Below are 24,715 nucleotides of genomic sequence, written 5' to 3'. Positions count from 1 at the left end.
CCACCGATCCTGAGGGGCGTCCCGCTGTAAGCTGTTGTCCTGAAGTGTTCCCAGAAATGGCGTTGGGTGCCCACGGGGGCTCCAGTCCACGAGGCTGAACTTTCAATTAGTAAAGTAAGACACAGTTAGAAAACGGACCAGAATTTTGCGCTTAGTGTTTTGGATTCAAAAACAAAAACCAAAAAACAAACAACCCCCCCGCCCCGGATTTAAAAATGTGCTTACTGGGATAGTTTTGGGGGACAGTGATTTGCAGATTGAGAAGGCATTGTGAAAAACCTTTCTGTCTTTATTGTTAACCCTTTTCCCCGTTGTTGGTCAAACCACAGCCTTCCTTGGTGTTTGTATGTTCCTCTCCTCTGATGGAGTGATTTGCAGTGAATTACTCGCTTCCCGTTGAAGGTTTAGTCTTGGTTTAACCTCAGACGTTTAAGCCTGGCAGAGCCTGGCTTTAACACGACTTTTTCCTTTGGAATCTTTTCCGGAGCCATCAGTGGGATAGAAATGTGGTGGGGCCACAGGCCTTCTGACAGGTAGGGAAGATGAATCTTCTGCGGGGGGGATTTCTGAGGCCAGTTATCAGCTGGAGAGGTGGCTGGTCTTTCAAATGCATTCCTGGGGAGGGCAGGAGGTGGAAAGTTATTATCATTGAAATGGCAGCTGGGTGTGAAGGGCTTGGTTTCCCTGATCTGCAGAAGCCTGGCCAGTCTGATGAAGCACAGGAAATTTGTATACTCTATCTCGTTTCCCTGGGAGAGTGCTAATTCTGTAATTCCAAGTTGGAGTCCAGGGAAAGAGCGGGGCTGGGCTGCGAGTGTACTCCCCACCCAGGGTTTATAACCATCTTCTGAAGCTTTCGTTGATGTCAGAGGCCTTTTGGTGTTTATTTGGTCCATTCCCTGCGAACCTGAAAGCAGATCCCAAGGTGTCCGCCCCGCCCCCCCCCCCCCCCACCCCGCCATGCGGTCACCATGTGGCAAAGGGCCGGGAAGGGAAGCTTCCAGTTTCCCCTGCTGTGCCCTACAGGGGGCAGGGGGGGCTTCTTCAGGGCTGTGACTCCATTCTGGTAAAGAAGGCTGTCATTAAGATACTTCCTTCTTGGGGGACCCTGTGGTGACTGCCAGGCGACCTCCATGAATGTCATGCACGAAAGCTTTCAAAGCAAAGGGGGGCTTTGCTTTATGGAGGAACGTTGCTGGGTGAGTCTGGATTTTGCATGGCCAGTAGCAATTTCACGAGAGGACGATTGGGGTCAAAAGGACGGTTGTCGAAAACATCGCTCTGCCGCGACCCTTTGGGTGCTTTGGTTCTGTGCTGTTTGCTGCAGGGAGTTTGATGTGTAGGGAGGGCTTCCTGAGTTTGCAAGTGAAAATCCTGCAGCCACAGGCGCTCCTGCCAGCTTAATTAGGGCCACAACCAGCGGGGGTTCGGTACCGGCCTCTTTCGAGTCTGTATGTATTTGCTTTTGTGGGGGAGCTCGCCAGGTTGGAAAGATGGTCATAAATCATATCTGGGGTGTGATCTGTTTCAAAATCCTATGAACGGGGTGGCCAAGGAATTGTCGAACAGTGCTGGGAATTTTCTGAAAGCTTCCAAAATTAGGGAATTGTGTTGGTGTGTGGTTTGCCCCATTTTGGGAATCTCTCTCTCTCTTTTTTTTTTGAGTTCTATCTGGGAAAGAACCCCCCTCCCCCCCCCCCAAAAAAAAAATCAAAAGCCAAAGGGAAGGAAATAATTACAGAAAAATTTAGCCTAATTAGGCTAAGTGGCTTGTCCTCCAGAAAGTCTCAGGTTCCAGTGGGAGCTGGTGTGTGTCTTTAATTGTCGGAGTAAGCCCCGGGAGGTACTCTGTCACTTTTGAGATGTTATCTGGGGAGAATGTGGCGGCTTCTTCAAGTCCTGGGGGAGTGGGGGAGGGTTTTCTCCAGGTTCCCAGAGCTCCCAGCCTCCTGGTTTCCATGGCCCCGCGCCCTCCTGGACGGCTGGGTGGGGCACCGCGCGGTTAACTATGGGAAACCCTCACCGCAGACGGGAGCTGTGCGGGACAGGAGCCACGGGGTCCGTCCACGGGATCCTTGGAGCTGTGGCGGTTACAGTGAAGCGAAAGACTCCGTTCCTCACCGCACTGGCTGCATTTCCCGGGCCGGCGCCCACAGGACATTTTCATCACCGCGGGAAGCTGTGTCGGCCACCGCCCGAGGGGCTGCCCATCCCTCCTCTTTGTCCAGGGGCTGTGTGTTTGTCACGTGCTCCAGGAGCATGTGGGAGAGCCCAGAGCAAGGAGGGGCTTCCCCCATGTTTGCTTACATTTTGCTTGTTGGCCATGAGGGGTCGGAAGGGCAGACCGGGACCGGATGGGCCCTGCTCTGTGCCCTCCTGCCCCGAGGGCGCCCAGCGGGTGGGTGAGGACCAAGACAGGGAGCCTCCCAGGGCACCGGCTAGACAGAATTACGTGAGCGCGTGTGTGCACTGTGTACCCGCGTGTGTGTGTGTGTGTGTGTGTGTGTGTGTGTGTGTGTTGGGGAGGGGTGGCGCCTCAGTTTCCGTGCCACGAAGAGCACAGAGGACGGGGGGCGGCGACGACTGTTCAATCAGGCCGAGTGTGGGATCGATCTGGCAGTGGGAGATCTCGAAGAGGAGGAGAGAAACGCGTGTCGCCTGGAGGAGCGAGCGTGCACGGGGGAAGGGCCGGGGACGCCTTCCCGCCTACCCGGTCGCCCCCACCCCCTGCACCATGCCTAGCACACCGGGAGGTGCAGAAGCTGTCTCCCACAGGGAGGGCCACTTGTAGGGGGCAGGACGAGGGAGGGGGGGAAACTCAGAGTCCAGACTGACAGAATGGGCGAGATTTGGCAAAGGGACCCCCCGAAGGGAGCAGAAGACGTGTGGTCACCCCCAAAGGCGGGCAGCCCTGGCGGAGGTCTCTCTTACCCCAGATCCCACGGCAGCCCTGGGGGGCCGGCCCTGTGCTCGCAGCAGGAGGGAGCAGCCAGAGTACCGTCCACGCAGCAGGGGAAATCACACGGGGTCAAGCGTGAGGGTCTCCGCTCACAGACGTGTTCAGGACGTGGGGGGGTGAGTGGGGCAAGGGGTGGGATGCTGCAGCCGGGTCTTAGGGGTAATTTGGCAGCCGCTGGGGGGGTTGAGGGGGTCGTGTTTGCACCCAAGAAAGGAGGTGCGTGAAAACTCAAGGGGTTAGGGGCGCCTGGGTGGCTCAGTCGGTGAAGTGTCCGACTTTGGCTTGGGGTCAGGATCTCCCGGTTCGTGGGTTCCAGCCCCCCGTCGGGCTCTGTGCTGACAGCTCGGAGCCTGGAGCCTGCTTTGGATTCTGTCTCTCTCTCTCTCTCTCTCTCTCTGCCTCTCCCCTGTTCCAGCATGCTTGCTTTCTCTCCCAAAAATAAATAAACTTAAGGAAAAAAACTCGAGGTGCTTGGTGTTGGAGTCTTTGGGGGACTTCCAGGAAAAGTTCTTTCTCTGGTCCTTTTCTCTGGGTAAGGAGCTTCCTGGGGGAAACTGAGGCAGAATAAAAGTCCAGTCGTCCCTTAGGGGTCTGGAGGAGGGTTGCACTCAGCATTTTGGCTCCGGGCAGACAACGGGCATCGGACAGGAGAATGAGTGGGATTTGGGGTACGGCGAGGAGGAGTTCGGTGTGGACGCTCGAGCTCCATCTGGAACGTGAGCAGCCCACGGATGGGTGGCCTGAGGGGCGTGGGGAGGGAGAAGGGGCTGCAGGCTGGAGAAAGCTTTCGGGCACAGCCCCCGGGTCACACGTGGTGCGGAATCGACCCCGTAGCCCTCCCACGGGATGCTGTGCTGTGTTTTCTCGGACAGCAGACTCCTGCAGAACACTTGGGAATGACTGTTGGAAATGGGGGGTTTTCTTCTACATACCGAAATGACCCCCGGTCACCATATCATAGTCCGGGTGTAACATTGGATACGACTCCAGAGCAGTGTGCAACAGTGAAAAATTGAGCGCAATAGGTCTACAGGAGGAGCCGGTGACAAGGGGGGTGCTCTGTGTAACGAGCGCGCGGGGTACAGGCTCTGGCTAGTTGTACATCTGCTTGGTTTTACAAACAAACAAACAAACAACCAAAAAGGACCCAGGCTCCAAGCTGTCAGCACAGAGCCCGACGCGGGGCTTGAACTCCTGAACCACGAGATCACGACCTAAGCCGAAGTTGGACACTGAGCCACCCAGACGGCCAACATCTTTTTTTTTTTTTTTTAATTAATATAAAATAAGCACAAAGTAGAGCCTTTTAACCACTCGTAATGGTGTAGTTTGGTGGCAGGAAGCACATTCACGCTGTTGTGTCCCCATCCCCACCGTCCATCTCCAGAACTTTTCCTCTCCCCAAACTGAAACGGTCCCCATTAAACACTGACTCCTGACTCCCCCTTCTTCCAGCCCCCGGTGCCCACCATTACACTTTCTGTCTCTCTGAAGGTCACTACTGTAGGGACCTCAAATAAATGGGATTATACGGTCTTTGTCTTTTTGTAACGGGTTTCTTTCACTGTGTGTAGGGCTTTCAAAGTTCATTCACATTGTAGCATCATGTTTCAGTACCTCATGTCTTTTTAAGGCTGAATAATTTTTTGAAAATTCCATAATTGTTTTTAGTTGTTGAGACAGAGAGAGAGAGAGAGGGAGAGGGCTTGCATGAGTGGGGGAGGGACAGAGAAAGAGGGAGAGAGAATCCCAAGCGGGCTCTGCACCACCAGCGAGGAGCTCGACATGGGGTTCGATCCAACGACCCTGAGATCATGACCTGAGCCAAAACCAAGAGTCAGATGGCCAACCAACTGAGCCACCCTGGGCACCCTGGGGCACCCTGGACATCTTGACAAGTCTTTGAATCCACAAACAAAGGATGTCTTTCCATTTATTTAGATCTTCTTTAATTTCTCTCAGTAATGTTTTGTAGTTTTCAGTGAACAAGTTTTTTTTTCAACGTTTATTTATTTTTGGGACAGAGAGAGACAGAGCATGAACGGGGGAGGGGCAGAGAGAGAGGGAGACACAGAATCGGAAGCAGGCTCCAGGCTCTGAGCCATCAGCCCAGAGCCCGACGCGGGGCTCGAACTCACGGACCGCGAGATCGTGACCTGGCTGAAGTCGGACGCTTAACCGACTGCGCCACCCAGGCGCCCCGAGTCTTTTTTTTTTTAAAGAGTTTATTTTTAAGTAGTTTCTGTACCCAACGTGGGGCTCGAACTTGCAACCCCAAGATGAAGAATCCCACGCTCCACTGACTGAGCCAGCCAGGTGCCCCTCAGTGTACAACTCTTTTACCCACTTGGTTAGGTATGTTTCCAAGTATTTTATTCGTTTTGATGCTGTGGTGCATGGAAATATTTTCTTAATTTCCTTTAAAGATTGTTCTTAGTAACTGTGTAGAAATGCAACCGATTTTTGCCTGTTAATTTTGTGTCCTGTGAGTTTGCTGAATTCATTTAGTTGCTCAAGTAGATTTTTCCTGCATCTGTAAGCAAAGTCATGCCATTTGTGAACAGAGATAAGTTTACTTCTTTCCAATTTTGGATGCCTTTTATTTCTTGTTTTTTGTTTTTGCTTAATTGCTTGATCTAGAACTTCCAATACTGTGTTTAATAGAAGTGGTGAAATCAGACACTCTTGTTTTGTTCCTGATCTTAGAGCAAAAGTTTTCTGTTTTTCACTATTCAGTATGATATTAGGATTTTCATGTATTTTCATCATGACCTGAACCAAAACCAAGAGTCTGATGCTCAACTGACTGAGCCGCCCAGGAGCCCCCACGGTAGTTTCTTTCTCTTCCTAGTTTATTCCCATATATTTTTGTGTAGTTTTGACTTTGGAACATGTTAATGTACTAATGTTCAAGAAATAAAACTAAATCACTAAAGATGGCAGGAAACTAAAACTGAATGTAACCAAGTAAATAAACCCAAGTATATTGCAAATGAACAACGTAACTACACTAATAAGGAGCCGGGAGACCTAGATCAGGTGACTGTGGTCCGAGTACTCTATGTATCCTCCGTGTAGATTAAAAACAGACAAAACAAATGGAAACAAATCTTGCATTCTTAGGTTCATTTTTCACAGTGAGATCTAATCTAAAACTGTTTTGTGTGAACTGCGTATGAAATCAGACATCCTTGTACAAGGTGTGTGGATAGTGTTGTAGGCAAGGTTCCTACTGTGGAAGGAGCGACAGGCAAATAAGGAAGGAAGGAAGGGAGGGAGGGAGGGAGGGAGACAAGGAAGAACCCAGAGGGGTTGGATTGGAATTGGAGAAACTGGTATAAGTCACGATTTCGTGTATTCACAGACACAACAACCCTCCCCCACGGCACACACACAAAATAGTGAGTGTTAAGATTATGAAATCCTAACTAGTAAAACATGTATTTTTCTATAGGTAATAGTTATGTCCTGGCACCTCATTAGCAATGAGCACTCTTCTTGTGCGGGTCTTGGTTGCTAGATTCTGTTGCACATTGAAGGAACTAGGAATACTTTGGAGAAATGACTGATTCCAGTGGGGCCAGGATGGGGAGAAATACAAGATAAGCCGGGAGCGCGGAGCGAGTTCTCGCGATACAAAGTAAGCAATCAGACATAATGGGGTCATACCAAACATGCAGGTGCCAACTTGAAGGAGTACAGGTGGTCAAATCTGGAACAAAGTTAAGCCTCAAACGAAGGTGGATGTTCCATGGAACAAAATAGCAATCTGTGATTCAACGCTGATGGTAAGTAAATAAGCAACTGAATACGAGTGTTAGGGCCCCGGGGCCTCCTGACAGAGGAGCACAAACAAGGTGACTTAGAAGATGGAGATGTCCATAGAAAATGAAGAGGTCACGGTCAGCAGCCCGGCCTCCCTCGGGAGTCTCTGAAGGAGGATCCTGTTTTGTCTCTTCTAGCTCCCGGTGGCTCCCGGGGTCCCTTGTCTCGTGGCCGCATCAGCTTGCTCTTTTTTCCACTTCCACGTGGCCGCCTTTCCTTTGTGACTGTGTGTGTCCCTTCCTCTTCCTGTGAGGACACCTGTCGTTGGGTTTAGGCCCTGCTTTAAGTCCAGGATGATTTTGTCTCGGGATCCGGCACTCGTTACTTCTGCAAAGACTGCTTCTCGATAGGGTCACATTTGAAGTTCCAGGAGGATATGAATTTTGGGGACACTATTTAACCCACTGTGTTACATAAATAAATGGAAGGGATGGGGGAAGAGAGGGCACTTCCTTACAGCAAAATGCCAAGTCATACGTGTGCGGTGAGTAGGAAGAATCACTCTTGGCCACGGTAATTGTAGGCATGGATTTGGCCAAGAGTCCTCAATGAGTGCGGGATCTAATTAAAAGAGGCCATGCGTGGGGCGCCTGGGTGGCTCAGGCCGTTAAGCGTCCGACTCAGGCTCGGGTCACGATCTCGCGGTTCGTGGGTTCGAGCCCCGCGTCGGGCTCTGTGCTGACAGCTCGGAGCCTGGAGCCCGCTTCGGGTTCTGTGTCTCCCTCTCTCTCTGCCCCTCCTCCTCCCCTAAAGTAAATGAACATTTAAGAAAATGTTTTAAAAAAGAAGCCATGCTTCGTGGGGAGCAGGAAATGTTCGTGGGGAAAAGTTATTTCCCCCCAGAGCCCTCACTTGCAAGGGGACAGTTAGTGACAAGACCGGAGACATGGGATGTCACCCCAACTGGGTGATCAAGGCTCACGCCACCAGGGCGGGCAGAGAGACCTCACCCTTCTGCGAAGGGCATCCCTGGGGTTGCATCTGAGCTCGGGGTTGCAAAAGCTGAGTGTGATGGTGATGCAAACCAGCAAGCCCAGCTGGAGGGGCACTTTATCAAAGACTTGGCTTTGCGTAGAAAAGGTCAGTGTCCTGAAGGATGAAAACGGCTGCGGGGCGGGTCCAGTTTGAAGGAGACTCCAGGAAGGGACAGCGAATGCAGAGTGTGTGAGTCCAGAGGGGCCGTGCTACAGCAAAAACACGCCGACGTGGCTGTCGTTGGAATGTGGGGTAAGTTATTCAAAAGTGTTGTCAAAGTTCACTTTCCTGAGTTTGTTCATTGTACGGAGGTTATGGAAGAGAACGACGTGCGGGCTTTCGGGAAGCGTACGCTGTGTGTTTCGGGATAAAGGACGTGGTGTCCACAGTCGGAATAAAAACACCGTGTGTGCAGAGGATAATGGACACTTGGGTGAAATGGATCTGGTCACCAGCGTGGGGGTGGGTGGAGCTTTGTGCGTGAATCTGCAACATTTCTGGAAATTTCGAAACAGTTTACAAATAGAGAACTGAACGGGTCCAGTGATACACACGTGAGACGGCAGCCAGTGTCTCTTAGAAGAAAGACACGATCGGTTGTGTTTTATTGGAAATGGTGTCAGACCTCACACAGGGCTGGGGAGGGGGTGGGACTCACATGTTTTTGACCCCGTTTCTTCGACTAGATTGAAAGTCGCCAAGCCTTAGTCTTGTTTCTGGATTGCCAGAACTTCTAACGTGTTTTCCCTCAGTTTTTTTTTTTTTTTTTGTAAGTTTATTTATTTTTGAGACAGAGAGTGTGAGCAGGGGAGGGGCAGACAGAGGGGGAGACCCAGGATCCCAAGCAGGCTCCAGGCTCCACGCTATCAACACAGAGCCCAACACGGGGCTCGAACCCACGGACCGCGAGATCATGACCTGAGCCGAAGTTGGACGCTTCACCGACTGAGCCACCCAGGCGCCCCTTCCTTCACCTTTTTAATTCTGGAAAACTTCAAACATCCGTGCAATTAGACTACTACAGCGAACGCCTATGTATTTTTCATGCAGCCTCAACAGTCACACGTTCTGTTAATTTTGTTTCATTTCCCCTGGCCCTCTTAATGGGTCCCGGACAGCCTTAATTTTTTTACCTGTAAATACTTCGGCATGAATGGTAAGAACTGTTTCGCACATAATCTCAATACTGTTGTCACAGGCAAGCGTTATCTGAGACCCGGGCCCTGCCCTGTTTTCCCGGCTTCCTGGATAATGGCCTTTGACGCTTGCTGTGTTCATAGCCGGATCCGGTGCCGGTTAACTTTGCTGTTCACCATCCAGAGCGGCCTTCTGCCCGACCCGGGGTTCCCGGGGTTCCCGGGGGGACTGTGGCTCTGAATTCCAGCAGGTCTAGGTGCTGTTCTGTGGTTCCCAGGCTGTGGGCACTCTGTGGAGAGGGGCCCCGCAGATTTGGGTCCTGGGGCAGAGGTGTGCAGGGGGCCCCAGGAAGGCCCCATCGAGTCGGTCTGATCCTTCGTTCCGGGTGTCTCTTGGATCAGTGCTCCTTGGCACCTCTGGGGGGAATCCATGCGGTGGGCATTTCTTCACCCGTCTCAGAGGACCTGCCTCATCAGGCAGAGGTTATCAAGGTGTAGAAAGACAGGGAGGAGGGGGGCGTTGTAGCTTTCAGGGCTGCACTGGCCCCTCCCCATTCTTTTCAGCAACAGTGCAGAAAAAGACTCAAGTCTTATGTTTCCTGCTGCAGAGGATTTGACGTCCGCTCTAAAATCCAGACTGGGGATGGAGAGAACACGTTTACAACAAACAGGGCAGGGGCGCCTGGGGGGGGCTCAGTCGGTTACACGTCTGACTCTTGGTTTCGGCTCAGGTCACGGTCTCGAGGTTCGTGAGTTCGAGCCCCACCGAGCCTGCTTGGCATGGCTCCTGTTCGAGCACGGAGCCTGCTTGGGATTCTCTCTTTCCCTCCCCCGCTCACTCTGTCTCTCTCTCTCTCAAAACAATAAATAAACTTAAGGGACGCCTGGGTGGCTCGGTCGGTTAAGCATCCGACTTCGGCTCAGGTCACGATCTCACGGTCCGTGAGTTCGAGCCCCGCGTCGGGCTCTGGGCTGATGGCTCGGAGCCTGGAGCCTGTTTCCGATTCTGTGTCTCCCTCTCTCTCTGCCCCTCCCCCGTTCATGCTCTGTCTCTCTCTGTCCCAAAAATAAATAAACGTTAAAAAAAATTAAAAAAAAAAAAAAAAAAACAAAAAGCAAAAACCGTACAGGGCAGATGAGGGGGTTTGTATCCAGACCATGTAACTCATGAGATTGATGAGAACATAAATGCCGCGGTGAAAAGGGAGCAGGCAGCAGGCTGTGTGTGGAACAAGAACTAGCCCAAGGCCCGACACTTAGGGAAGGCGTTTGGGTTTGGTCTCCTTAGGATGGAACACAGTGCACCTTAGAGGACGGTGACCTCGGTGTCGTCCTGGCTGAATGCCTGGGGTGGGTCGCGAGGACTGTGCCAGCCGTGACGTGGGCAGCGTGGCACCGTGCTGTGTCAGTGGCCACTTTGAGGGCGGTTCACACGGACTGTTAACATTCAAAACACACAGGTTCTGTGGCTTGCCCCCCAAAAATACACGCGTGCCTGGGAGGCAGGCTGTTCACTGCTGCCCCATTTCTAATGGCGAAACGTTGGGAATACGGACGTGTCTTTTTTTTTAAGTTTATTTATTTATTTTGAGAGAGAAAGAGGGAGAAAGAGGGAGGGAACGAGCAGGGGAAGGGCAGACAGAGATGTACGAACCCCATGTCCGCTCGTTCCCTGGGTTTTTAGACTCTCCACACGGGGCATCTCTTGGCTTCACAGATGTCCAGTCCACATCCCATTCTAAACGTTCATCATTTTCTAAATCACTTTTTATTTATTTTGAGAGAGAGAGAGAGAGAGAGAGCACAAGCTGGAGAGAGAAAGAGACAGAATCCAAAGCAGCCTTCAGGCTCTGGACCCGACGCGGGGCTCGATCCCGTGAACCTCGAGATCGTGACCTGAGCTGAAATCAAGAGTCGGATGCTCAACCCACTGAGACACCCAGGCGCCCCAACATTTATCATTTTTAAAGCTGTCCCCCAAGGGGCGCCTGGGTGGCTCAGTCCGTTGAGCGTCTGACTCTTGATTTCGGCTCAGGTCATGATCTCACAGTTTGTGGGTTCGAGCCCCATGTCGGGCTCTGTGCTGACGGCACGGGTCCTGCTTGGGATTCTCTCCCTCCATCTCTCTCTCTCTCTCTCTCTGTCCCTCAGCTTGCTTTCCCTCTCTCTTCCAATCTCAAAATAAATAAACATTTAAAAAAAAAAAAAAAGCTGTCCCCCAAACCCTCCAGTGGGGGCTGCGTCTAGGTGGGCTTGTTCTGGGACCTCCGGGGCGGCCTGCTCCCTTTAATCCCAGAATCCCCAGAGCCTCTGAAATACTGGAACCTTGTGTAAAATGGCCACAGGAACCGGAGTTTTCTTGATATTTTGAAACCAAAGCAGAAAATGGGAAACCGGAAAGGATGCTGAGATGGAAATACAATTGGAGCCGTCTTTCAAAACCTAGTTTAAAATTCTTCTAGCTGTAGGCTGGAGGGTTGTTCCTCTCAAAGATTTTTCACAAAGAGGATACTGTGCTGTTACCGGATGAATTACGTTTCCCCCACGAAGAGATGCATTAGAATCCTAACCCCCAGACTCGAGAAGGTGACGATATTTGGAGAGAGGGTTTTTGCAGGTGTGATCATGTGAAAACGAGGTCGTTACGGTGGGTCCTAATCCAGTATGACTGGTGTCCTTATAAAAAGGGGAAACTAGGGCTCAGAGACAGACACCCGGAGGGAAGGTAATAGGGAGAGAAGACACAGGGAAAATAGGAAGAGAAAACCCAGCCCTGCCAGCCCCTGGGACTTGAGGCAGTAAATGTGTATCGAATAAGCTCTCCAGCTGGGGCTATTTGTTACTGCAGCCCAAGCTGACTCATACACTGCTAACAGACACCCCTTCTATCCGTGAGCCGTGGGGCCCTGGGACTGGTCGGTATTGGGGTCAGGAGTTGGGGCACCCACACGACAGGGCCTGCCGTCAGGGAGCCTCTGGGTGTCCGTGGCCAGACGGGGGCCAGCCACTTGGCACAGAGGACACGCCTGCCCTCCGGAAGAGCTCCATATCACGTGCTGTCCCCCCCCCCCCCACACACGACAGTGCTGTGGCCACCCTCTGTGCTTGTCCCCCACCCCACCTTCCTCCGGCTGCTTGCCTGGCTCTCGAGGGGGGGCTCCCAGAGCAGAGCGAGGCATCTGCGCACACTCCCCTCCGCGGTGAGCCCTCGAAGTGCCAGGCGCCCGGCCCTTGGTGTCCCTGGGGGAGCCCCGGTAACAGCAGAAACAAACACGCTGGAAGCAAACATCCTGGGCGCTGGGACCGCTCGGCTATCAGCGCCTGTGATTTATCTGGGCCTGGAAGCCTTTGAAGCCGGAGGCATCGGACTCCTTGAAGTCTGGCCCCCGCGGGGGAGCCACAGAAGGCGCCAGAAGGAGAGGAAAGGGGCCAGGGGCCCTGGCCCGGCTCCGGGGTGCCTGCTCTCGGGATCCGGGGAGGGCGGGTGAGGGAAGGAGCTCTCGGAGGGGCACTTCTCTGTTCCTCCCTCTGTCCTGTTCCCAAGCACAAGGCAGCAGGGAGTCCCCGGCGGGAAAGAGGCCCTGATTACAAAGCTGGCTCGCGGTCTGTCAAGGGGGGGCGGCCCCCTCTAGATTTTGGGGGGACCCTGGGCAGAACGCGAGTGCGCACGGCTGCCAGCTCACCAGGGTCGGCTCCTTGGGGGGCTGGAGGGTGGGGAGCGCCTGGGGCCACGCAGAGAGGAGGGTTACATGCAGGGGTGTCCGCATGCACCCCAGTGGCCGCTGGGCCTTCCAGCCGGGCGCCAGGCGGCTGTGAAGGAGCGGATGCCACAAGGAGACGCATAATCCCAGTGTAGCCGGTTTGCGTCAGGAATGTAAGCACGGGATTCTTTTTCTTTTTTTTTTAATGTTTATTTATTTTAAGAGAGAGAGAGGATCCCAAGCAAGTTCCGCACTTGTCACCGCAGAGCCCGATGTGGGGCTCAAACCCTCGAACGTGAGATCGTGACCTGAGCTGAAAAGAGCCCACACTTAACCGACTGAGCCCCCAGGCGCCCCATGCGGGTAATTCTTTCATTGCTAAGATTCGGATGATGGCTTTGACCTACACTCGGTTCCTTTCACTGCTTGCGAAATGCAGTGTGTCCTTGTCATTTTATTTGGGAAAAAGGAACGCCAGCCGGTGGTTTCACGAGGCAGAGCCCGGCCCCATTCCCTGTCCCGAGTGGAGGGTTTCCAGAGTTCAAATAAAATTCACTTACCTTTTGCCGCTGTTGTTCTGTGAGCCCTCCTCTCTCTCTCTCTCCCTCTCTCTCTCTCTCTCTCTCTGTAAAATAATAGTAATTAAAAAAAAGAAACAAGATAGCCCAGCTTCTTCTACTTGACTGACTCATTTTAGACCACGGGGTCGAGAAGTCAAGCTGACACAAAACAAAACGAAACAAAACAAAACAAGACGAATGAAAACCGAGTGTGGGTACAAGTTGATCTGCTCCGGGTTCAGGTTTAAAATGCTCTTTGTAATTGTTCCCCCCCCACCCCCCGCTTTGGAATGGGGCCTGCCACGTGTTTGGGTGTGTGTGTGAGGGGGGAGAGGGGGGTCCTCATGATGTTGAGGAAGCTTTGGCTTGGGCCCAGCCACCTATTTACAGCTGCAAGTATTTATTCGAAGAATCACGATGTGAAAACCCTCCCGAAACAGTACTGTAGGATTTTTCTGTCTTTTGTGCAGGCGAATGCTTCCGAGGGGCCTCTCTCGGCACCCGGAGCATCATTTAGCTCTTTCTGGAAGGTTTAGATTTTGTATCAGGGTAGCGCATGTGTTACCTGACCAGGTAAAAGTCAAGAAAAACAAAACAAAAACAAAAACCCTAGTAACAAATGCTGATGGCTTGGGGAAAATGAGACGCCCCTCTTCCTCCCCCCTCCCCCTTCCTCCTCCCCTCCCCTTCCTCCTCCCCCTCCCCCTCCCTCCCCCCTCCCTTCCCCCTCCCTTCCCCCTCCCCTTCCCCTCCCCCTCCCCCTCCCCCCCCCCCAGTCCTGGATCCTCATATAAATGTGGCCAACAGTCTCTGTGCTTCATTCCAAATATTTTCTGGGCACACATGCTTGCCTGCCCATCTCCTTCATTTTACTTTCCAAAATTGTGGTAAAATTCACCTGACCTAAATTCAGCCATTTTATTTTATTTTGTTTTTGTTTTTATTTTTATTTTTATTTATTTTTTTTTTAATTTTTTTTTTTCAACGTTTATTTATTTTTGGGACAGAGAGAGACAGAGCATGAACGGGGGAGGGGCAGAGAGAGAGGGAGACACAGAATCGGAAACAGGCTCCAGGCTCTGAGCCATCAGCCCAGAGCCCGACGCGGGGCTCGAACTCACGGACCGCGAGATCGTGACCTGGCTGAAGTCCGACGCCCAACCGACTGCGCCACCCAGGCGCCCCTATTTTTATTTTTTAACGTTTACTTTTGAGACACACAGGGAGACAGAGTGCGAGCGGGGGTGGGGCAGAGACAGGGAGACGCAGAATCCGAAGCAGCTCCGCGCTCTGAGCTATTGGCCCAGACGGCCTCTCGGGGCTCGAACCCACAAACTGGGAGATCGTGACCTGAGCCCAAGTCGGCTGAGTCACCCAGCCGCCCCCAAATCAGCCTTTTTAAAGTGCACAATTCAGGGGCATTTGGTACACTCACCGCCTCCGTCCGCTTCCAGAACATTCCCATCGCCCCCAAAGGAGACCCCTTTACTTCAGCGCTTCCCGCCCATCCCCCTCTCCAGCCTCCGGCAACGCTAATCTACTTTCTGTCTCTCTGGATTTGCCTCTTCTGGAAATTTCATCTAAATAGAATCCTACAATATGTGGCCTTTGTATCTGGCTTCTTTCACTGAGCTTAATGTTTTCAAGCTTCACCCGTATTGTGGTCTTCTCGATGTGTTTCTATGCACAGTGAGCTTATGTCACACGTAATGAACTGCTGTTTCCAATAACAATAGTCCGTATAAATCTTTCCCTGTTCGTGCGTGCCGGGTACCATTCTTTCTCTAGACCTTTGCCAAGGTCTGTCATTTGGAGACACAGGTACATGTTTATTTCACTGGTCTCTCATGGATGGATCCTTCTCATCAGAAGGGGTAGCTGTTACATAAACTAGTGCTGCGGGGAACATCTGCAGATACATTTATTATTATTATTATGTTTTTTGCACTTGTGTCTCTATAGAGTCGGTTCCCAGAAGTGAATTTTTTTTTTTCCTCCGGCGTATTTATATTTAAATTTTTTATAGCTCTTACAGAATCGCCCTTCCAGAAGGCAGCTGTTTATACTTCCAGCAGGGGTGGGGGGAGGGGGGGTGGGGAGGTGGGGGTGGTGGGGGGAGGGAGGGCGAGCCCTTCAGGTTTTCCCAAGCCCTGCCTAACGCTGGGAATTGTCAGGCATTTTAATCTTAGTTAAGTCTGAAAAATAGACACAGCATGTTAACGTTGTGTATTGGTAATTTTTTTTTTTTCAACGTTTATTTTTATTTTTGGGACAGAGAGAGACAGAGCATGAACGGGGGAGGGGCAGAGAGAGAGGGAGACACAGAATCGGAAACAGGCTCCAGGCTCTGAGCCATCAGCCCAGAGCCTGACGCGGGGCTCGAACTCACGGACCGTGAGATCGTGACCTGGCTGAAGTCGGACGCTTAACCGACTGCGCCACCCAGGCGCCCCAGTATTGGTAATTTTTAAATTATCCGCGATGCTAAAGTGTCTCCACATCATTTGTTTCCTTTTTCTGGGAGATGACTGTTGACTTTTTCTACTAATTTTCTGTTCATTGTCCTCAGTTTCCTCCCCGCCTTCGAAGAATATTTAGCCCCATTCCTGATCATGTGAAACTATTTTTTTTTCCTCAGGCTGTCCTTTGCCTTTGCCTGACGACATTTGTTTCCATGCAGAAAGTTTTATAGGAACAAATGAAGCTTGCTTGCATGTAACTTGAATTTTGCCATTCTAAGGTTATTTTTAAAATTACCCTTTTTTGGAGGAGTTTTTATGATTCATCTTTATGGTTGAATCTTTCATTCACATGGAATTCAGATACAACTTTATTCTCAGACATGAATTGCCCTGAAATCCTTTTATTGAATAATGTATTGCTTTCGATTATTGGAACAGCAGACTTTTTCTTTTTTCTTTTTCTCTTTTTTTTTTTTTTTATGGTATTAATAATTCCTTGTTAGCTTGGCGTTATTTTTGGATTCTTCAGTGGCTGCCCCACTTTTAGTTACCATAGCATTTTTTTTTTAAGTTACCATAGCTTTATAAATTTTAGCATTTACTAGGAGTAATCTGTTCTCTTACCCTCCCCCAGAATGTTCTTGGCTAGTCTTGTGTAATTTTCTAGATGAATCTCAGATCAGTTTTATCCTTAGTTAGCAAGTTCTTAAGGGTCTCTTCGTGAGCACAGCGGTAGCTACACGTTTTAGATTGTGTTGCATGTTGCACAAGTGTTTTCCTTACTGTTATTTCCCAGGTTGTCTATAATCCTCAGTTTCTTTTTCTTCTGTGATTCAAGAGTTGTTTAAGAAGAAATTCTTGGGGCACCTGGGTGGCTCAGTCGGTTGAGCGGCCGACTTCGGCTCAGGTCACGATTTCGCAGTCCGTGAGTTCGAGCCCCGCGTCGGGCTCTGGGCTGATGGCTCAGAGCCTGGAGCCTGTTTCAGATTCTGTGTCTCCCTCTCTCTGACCCTCCCCCGTTCATGCTCTGTCTCTCTCTGTCTCAAAAATAAATAAACGTTAAAAAAAAAATTAAGAAGAAATTCTAGGGGCGCCTGAGTGGCTCATTCGGTTAAGCATCCAACTTCGGCTGAGGTCATGATCTCACAGTTCGTGGGTTCGAGCCCCGCGTCGGGCTCTGTGCTGATGGCTCTGTGCCTGGAGCCTGCTTCGGATTCTGTGTCTCCTCCTCTCTCTGCTGCTCCCCTTCTTACCTTCTGTCTCTCTCAGGAAATGGATAAACATTAAGAAAATACATTTTTTTTTTTTAAAGAAGAAATTTTAATTCAGGGCTCCTGGGTGGCTCAGTGGGTCACGTGTCTGACTCTTAATTTCCGCTCAGGTCATGATCTTGAGGTTGTGAGATCGAGCCCCGTGTCACGCTCTGCGCCGACAGTGTGGAGCCTGCTTGGGATTCTTTCTCTCTCCTTCTCTCTCTGCCCTTCCCGTGCTTACTCTCCCTGCATCTCAAAGTAAATAAATTTAAAAAATCGACAGATTGAGCCGCCTAGACCCCTAAATGTCTGTTATATTTTAAATGTAACAAATCGCTTTGTTTGGGTTTTGGTCTTTTCTTCTTCTAGCCAGTAAGTTTTTCCCTCTGGCCTTATTTACTTGTTACTTTTGGGGGTTATACGTTCTGTTTTTGTTTTCTTTGACTTTGGTGATGCATTCGTATCTAAATCAAGTGACCAGGAGGTAAAACATAAAAGGGAAGGGCAAAGATGTACCAGCAAATATTGTGAATTCTTGAAATTCAGTCACTTCGCCAGTTTGTGCCCTGGGAACGACTGGCCTGTACCCAATTTTCATTGTGCAAGTTAGTTCGTTCTTTATCTTAGTTCATTGTCGTCGGTCACACCTATGAGTACACATCTTTCTCGTGCCATATTCTCAGGGACACCACTGGTGGCTTCGCCGGTGTGGCCCCTGCGGTCAGTAGGTCCACCCTGGGTCCTGACTCGCTCTAAGCGATTCGCAACCTTGCCTGAGCGATGGATTCACTTACGAAGCCTTTGTGCATCGCCAGCGGGACCTTGGCCACGCACAGACGCTTAGTGACTCCCACAAGGGTCTCTGCCTGGCTGGGGGGCTTCCGACACCGTGGTTCTGGCGTCTCCCTCTCCCTGCTTGAGATCCTTACTGACTGGCCGGGTCGTGGCGTGTGAATCCGGATTTTGTTTTCACAGCTCCCAGCTGACGTCTCTGCGCCATCGGGAGGAGCTGCTGCTGGGAATTCTGGGAAGTCTGGGAACTTGACACAGTGATGGGAAACGTGCTGGGCTTTTTGCCTCACCGTGGCTCCCATGGCGTGTGGAAGCCAGGCGTGGGCCTTGTGCCCTGCATCTGCTGTGCCCGTGCGGTGATCCCAGTGCTGTGGCCTTCGTCCCTGACGCCAGTAGCGGGGACATGCGTCCTCCTGAGGCTTGTGGGGGTTGGTGAGTTCTGTTTCCAGTTTCCTACTTGGTTAGAATGGAGGACGCGTGGGGGTTTCCTGAAAATGGGGAGACTCTGTGAGGGGAGGGCGCACGTCTTTGCCCTCTTGAATTGCGGGTCGGAACGTGCTTGGCCCGTGAGCGGAGTTGAAAGAGTTTCCAAGGGACCAGATGCGCGTTCTGATGCAGTTCTTCAGTGTCTTGGGTGTCACTTACTCTGCAGGTGGGGTTCAGTCCCTTAACGGTGTGTAAATTCAGCGACATCAGACGGACCCCCCTCTCTTTTGCACACGTCCTTATGAGCCTGTCTAGTCTGCTCTGCGTCACCGCGGAGCGTTGGTGGGCGGGGACATCCTCGAGGCTGTCATGGCCTAGTGGGGTCATTGAGATTCTCTTCCGTGGCGACGTTGGTCTCTGTTTCCCAAAGTGGCTTCCCCTGGTCGCCCCTCCCCAGAGTGGCTCCCCAGAAGAAAGGCCGGGGCGAGGGGTGAGCACGGCTGGAGACTGATACGTGCGGTTTTACAGAAACCTGCTTCCCAGACGTGTGATCAGGGGGTTCTTCGGACTCAGGGACCGTGTTGGGGGAAGTGTGGGCGTGGGCACGGGGGTTCACCACTTCTGCATCTGTGGACCGGCGGAAGGCGTGGTCTCTGCCTCGACCACTGAGCTGCAGCGTGTAGAGTTGCCCCAGGGCGTGAACCGGGGCGCCTGTGGAGGGGATCGGGGATGCCGTGTATTTGTTGGCGATGGCCCCAGTTTGTCCGTTTCAGGCTTTGTGACAAAATAAACCGGGCTGTTGACATCGAGGGTGTTTCAGGCTTTGCTAACCAGCGATGGGGGGCTGCAGGCATCCGTGGCGCCCGGTCCCTCCTTGTGATCGAGGTCCTGGCGGACGAGGGCGGCCGTCCAGTGCGGTGTGGGCAGTCTGGACGGGCCTCTGGACGCCACAGTCATCCCTCAGCAGTAGCTTTGGGCCAGGGCCGGCCTTGTGCTCTTCAGACGTATAGTCTTGGGAGCCGTCCGTGAGGACGGCCCTCTATAGATGAGGAACCCGGGCAAAGACACGTCCATGACTTGCCCAGAGTCACGTCCCCAGGTCGGGACCTGGCTTTCTGAGGCTCAGCTCTTGCACCTGCTGGAGGCCCACCAGCCTGGCTCCCGTCACCCGCCCCAGTCGTCAGGCAGCCAACATTGGGGTGGGGTGTGGCCCACCTTCCATTCTTACGACCTCACACCGTGGGTGCACCAGTGATCGTGTCCATGGGATCTTACCTTGAAAGAAGGCTCTTTCACATTTCCCGAGAGAGGGGGACACAGCGGGCCGTGCAGGGCCCCCGAGGGAAGCATCAGGTTGGTGGGGAGGCAGAAGTCGGAGTGAGGAGGAGTGAGGTCAGAGCCTTCGTGGAGGTTTTACGGGAATGGCAAGGCTGTGCGGTCAGCAGCTTAGGAATGACCAGCTGGAATAAGTCTGGCGAGCTCTGGGACACGGGGGCTCCCTTGTCTGGCTCCTGGCCCTGGGGTGACACGGGGCGGGAGGCACACCGGCTTGCCGTGTGAGGAAGCAAGGTGGTGGGGATGTGGGCTCTGCGCTGTCTGGTTTGCACATAAAAGGCGTGCCCGCCAGCCCTTTGCTGTCTCTAAGAATTGGCCGGCCCTGGGAGGGGCCTGCTCCAGATGCCAGAGCTTCGAGAATGCAGAAACTAAGAGCAGCTGGTTAATACAGTTGGCCCTGCGGTGAATGGGCGCCAGATCGACAATTCCCGAATGTGAGGAGCAGAGTTAGGACTGGGGGGGTGGGGGGGGGTGGGGGGGGGAGACGGCTCCTGGCACCTTGCCCCAGCTGCGGTCTGCCCACGGCGGGCGGGAGGGTGGGTGGGTGGGGACTTTTCCCGTGGGCAGCCTGCCAGTCCCTGCCAGTGGCTAGTTGGGGATTCGGACGAGTGTCCAGACGCGACCGAGGGCAGAGGCCTCCGAGTGACGTGAAGATCTTAGGGCCTCGGGGTGACTTCTTCCCTCCACGTGGAGCTCCAGGAGGGCTCCTGGGGGGGGGGGGCGTGACCTCTGACCTGCTCTGGTCCCGCCTCGGACACAGTTTGGGTGTTGATGAAACAGTTGTGGTCTGAAAAAGATTGCTTTGCTCTCTTGGGCAGAGTCCAGCTTGCGAAACGGGGCTGAAGAGAAGCATTTCACCCACTCCCATGACACACGGCTCAAAAAAATGCATTCTTTTGTACTTTCATCAAATTGTGGTAAAACACACATCAAATTTGCCATTTTTATCATCTGTAAGCGTGCTGTTCATTGGAACCGGGGACAGCCATGCTGTGGCACAGCCATCCCCACGGTCCGTCTCCAAACTCTTTATCTTTCAACACTGCAGCTCTGTCCCCATTAAGCACTGACCCCCCCCCCCTCCCCCGCCATCCCCTGCCCCCAGCCCCGGCCACCACCCTTCTCCTTTCTGCCTCTGTGAATCTGACGCTCGAGGGACCTCATTAGGTGTTAGTCTTTTTGTCACTTAGCGTAACATCTGCAAGGTTCACACGGACGTAACACCCTTGGTGTTTTGTCAAGGTAGATGGATTTCTGCCTCTTGTAGTAGCGACGGCTTGAAGTTTGACAATTCACTACATATTCCATCTCTGGAAGCAAAAATACAAGATGCTTTTTTTAATTTTGAGAGAGAGAGAGAGAGAGACAGGGAAGGAGAGCAGGGGGAGAGGCAGAGAGAGAGGGAAAGAGAGAATCCCAAGCAGGCTCCACATGGTCAGCACAGAGCCCCATGCAGGGCTTGATCCCACGAACTGCGAGATCATGACCTGAGCTGGAGTCAGACGTTAACCGACGGAGCCACCCAGGCGCCCCGACACAAGATGTTTTCTTAAGTGCACGGCTGACACTTGAACAACATGGGGCTTGGGGCACCGGCTCCCCCTGCGCAGACGAACCCCCCCCCCCCCCGTATAACTTCTGACTGATGGTGATGGCGTTGACCGGAAGCCTTACCGATAACATCCGCAGCGGACGAACACGTATTTTGTATGTTGTGCGTTCTATACGCCGTATCCTTAGGAAAAGGAAGCCGGGGGAAAGAAAAATGTTATTAAGAAAATCATAAAGAAGAGAAAAATGCATTCGCAGTACTGTCCTGTGTTTTATCAAAGGTTTTTCATGGAAATGGACAGCTCTGCTCAGTTCACACCCCTGCTGTTGAAGGGCCAAGCGGATGTGCGCGTCAGACGCGGACGAAATGAGGCAGTGGTCATGGAAACCAGGTTACTTGCTCCCTGCAAAGAGGAACGTGGCGGCTGGCTTTTCCGTCCAGGCATCCATCCCTGTGGGATCAGAATGGTGTTATGCCTCTGGATCCACCTGGTTGGATAGACGGTCTCGTCTCCTCTGACCGCCGCTCCTAAATACGGGGTTATTACGAGTTTGAGTTCCTGTGGATTACTTGTCCGTAGAGCTGTGGCCGTAGGAGACGCTTCGGGGTGTGTGCGTTTTGAGTCAGGGAGTAATTAGGGGAGGGAATTGGGAATTAGGGCTTGTGCAGAGACTGGTCATAAGTTTGGGAAAAAGTGGGTGTTCGGGCCAGGCACGCGTGCAGACACGCACACGTACACTGGAGGCCAAGAACACCTCTGGGGCCCTGGCTTGGTGAGCCTGCCCACACTGGGTGAGGGCGGAGCTCTCCCGGGAGGTGCTGGGACCCCATTCGTGGGATGGAAGAAGGCTGGATGTTGAGGAAGTGCATTCCCGAGCGCTGTGTGAGTTCGTGTCTGCGGGATGAACAGGTGTTAGGTGCTGTGAATGTGTCCTTCTCCGGAGGACCAGGGCCCCATGGTCGCGATCATCTCAGTGTGGTCCCCGCAGCAGCTCGGTGAGAATGCATTAGAAATGCCAGTTCCGGTCCTTCTGAGTCAGATCCCTTGAGTGGATGCCCAGCAGTGTGTTAACAAGCTGTCCCGGGGATTCTGACATGGGCAGCAGTTGGAGATCCACTGGCGGTGGTTCCCGCCGTGGGCCTGGGTTAGGAGAAGGCCGTGGACGTCACTGGGTGCTGAGGGGTTAGAAGCGGACGTCGCTTTCCTGAATCCAGCTCCTTCCTTGCTTCTCCCTGTCCACTGCAGGGACTGGGGAGCCCCAGCCTGACCGCAGGGCTCCTGGATTTGGGCACCTGGAAGGCCGAGACGGGATCAGTGCAAATCAAGGGTCGAAGTGTGATCTGTGGCGGGAATGTGTGAGACCAGAGCGTCCCGCAAAATTCTGGGGCGAGGAAGGGACCCACGCGGCCCGACGCTGTCGTGGGCTCTCTTGGCGGGAGTCACGTGGGGCAGTTCGTCTGACAACTTGGGCCACGTGCAGAGTAGTGTCCCTCCGTCCCGCGTCCACAGGGGCAGGACTCTCCCGGATCAGAAGGATACTGAGCAGGTGGGCAAGCATGCGGTCCAGAAAATGGGCGCCTTTGTGCGGACGATACCGGCAAACAAGCAACACGTTTATAAGCACGTTGTAAAATCGCAGGTCAGGGTTAAAGTATTCAGGTCAGTGCCGTCGACCCGAATAAATCGTAGGACAGTGAGTGCTCGGGAAGACGATCGTGTTCACGGTCCTGAAATGTGCCGTCTCTGATGCTTTCTGTGCACATTTTAGAAAGAAAGCATCCATTCAGATCTGTGTTCACGTCCTCGGCCTGTGGTCTCCGTAACTGTTTTCCTTCCGAGGTCCTGAATTAGCCCACGGCAGGTTTTCCGGTCTTGGATGTTTCTGGAATGTAATTTCAGGATGCCTGGGGCATGTGCTGTTCTGCAGGTGCACTGCCCAGTAGGTGGCTGTTTAACTTAAATTCATTAGAACAGGGGCGCCTGGGTGGCTCAGTCGGTTGAGCGTCGGACTTCGGCTCAGGTCACGATCTCGCGGTTCCTGAGTTCGAGCCCCGCGTCGGGCTCCGCGCTGACATCGCGGAGCCTGCTTGGGATTCTCTCTCTCCCTGTCTCTCTGTCCCTCCCCCGCTTGCGCACGCACTTTCTCTCTCTCAAGATAAACAAACTTAAAAGTAAATATAAATAAATAAATAAGTAAATAAATAAATAAACAAACAAATAAGTAAATTCATTAGCATCAAGATTACAGACCGAGCTCCTGAGATGCACCAGCCAGGCTCGCGTACTGGGGGGGTGGGGGGGGGGGTCTCACGGGAGGGCCGTGAGTAGTCTTCAGGTCTGCGTAAGCTGCGCGGTAGACTGCCGGTATTTAAACCGCTTCACAGTGGGTTGTAAGGATGAGGCGGCCAGGGGTGAAGCTGGTGGTTTCCCTCCCACAGCCCCAGGAGTGCGTGTCGTTTTCGGGGCCCTGCCAGCGGCCGCGTGGCGGGGCGGGGGCGGGGGGCGGATCCGGCTGCTCCCGTCCCCTGCAGTACTGGGTTGGTATGGGCCTTCCTGCTGACAGTGGCCTTTGTCGTCGTCGGGGGAAGCGGTCCCTCGTGCTGGTTTTGCTCTGCACTCCCCGAGAACTGATGATGTCGAACGGCTTTCGCCGTGTGTATGGCTGTTTTCGGTGTCTTCTTCGGAGAAACGTGTATTGATGTCCTTGGCCCAGTTTTTACTCGGGCTGTTTATCTTGTTACTGGTGCAGCCCTCGCCACCCCGTCGAGCTTGGCCGGGGAAGAGATGGGGGGCTCCAGGCTCCTTTGGTGCAGCACGGCGCCCTAGACCCTACCGGGTCTCTGCCCCGTGTGTCCTTGGGGTCCCCAGCTGCTGCGGGCCGTCGCGTCCCGCTTCTGCCTCCCTTTGGCCAGGAACAGGTTGGTTAAGAAAACTGCCAACGAGTGTGTTCGCCCCAGTTAAAAGATTGCCACACGAGATCGAGGAACCACTCCGAACCTTCTAGAAGGATTTATTTGGACTCCACTTTAACACCCCTCCCCCCGCCCCCTGCGCTGTGTTCCAGAAAGACGTTCTGCTTTGTGTTGAGGTTGGCTTCTTGACTCGCTCTGCTCTGTAGGTCAGAAGGAGCACTGGGGTGTGCCCAGCGCCACACTGTGGGACGCTTTGTGGGCTGGCTGCACGTGATGTCGCCCTTGATACGGATGGGAGGCCTGTGTCCCCCTCGAACACTGTGCACTCACCCCTCAGTGGGGCAGATCCGGTAGCTGGCTGGTACTGCCTGATTAGCTGGTTGTATATTTTATTTTATTTATTATTATTATTTTTATTTTATTTTTTTTTATTTTTTTTAACGTTTATTTATTTTTGAGACAGAGAGAGACAGAGCATGAACGGGGGAGGGTCAGAGAGAAGGAGACACAGAATCTGAAACAGGCTCCAGGCTCTGAGCTGTCAGCACAGAGCCCGACGCGGGGCTCGAACTCACGGACCGTGAAATCATGACCTGAGCCGAAGTCGGATGCTTAACCGACTGAGCCACCCAGGCGCCCCTATTATTATTATTTTTAAATGTGTATTTATTTTTGAGAGACAGAGAGAGGCAGAGCACGAGCGGGGGAGGGGCAGAGAGAGAGGGAGACACAGAATCCGAAGCAGGCTCCAGGCTCCGAGCTGCCAGCACAGAGCCCGACGCGGGGCTGGAACTCACGAACCGTGAGATCACGACCCGAGCCGGAG

At 52.8% G+C, this 24,715-nt stretch overlaps 1 protein-coding gene across 6 annotated transcripts in view; it reads left to right on the top strand.

Moving 5' to 3' along the window:
• ROR2 (receptor tyrosine kinase like orphan receptor 2) overlaps positions 1-24,715 on the top strand; it is a 198,388-nt gene that overhangs the window by 2,784 nt on the left and 170,889 nt on the right. The window contains exon 1 of one of the 6 annotated variants that reach the window (XM_045469808.1): positions 7,540-8,011. The exons of the other annotated variants lie outside the window; for them this stretch is intronic. Within the exon in view, the coding sequence (XP_045325764.1) occupies positions 8,005-8,011 (7 nt within the window). The 5' untranslated portion in view covers positions 7,540-8,004. Of the gene's footprint in view, positions 1-7,539; positions 8,012-24,715 lie in introns of those variants that run through there. 6 annotated transcript variants of the gene reach the window in all.

The sequence above is a fragment of the Leopardus geoffroyi genome, chromosome D4 (assembly GCF_018350155.1).
Source record: "Leopardus geoffroyi isolate Oge1 chromosome D4, O.geoffroyi_Oge1_pat1.0, whole genome shotgun sequence".
Lineage (NCBI taxonomy): Eukaryota > Metazoa > Chordata > Mammalia > Carnivora > Felidae > Leopardus > Leopardus geoffroyi.
This window is presented reverse-complemented; position numbering and strand designations above follow the sequence as displayed.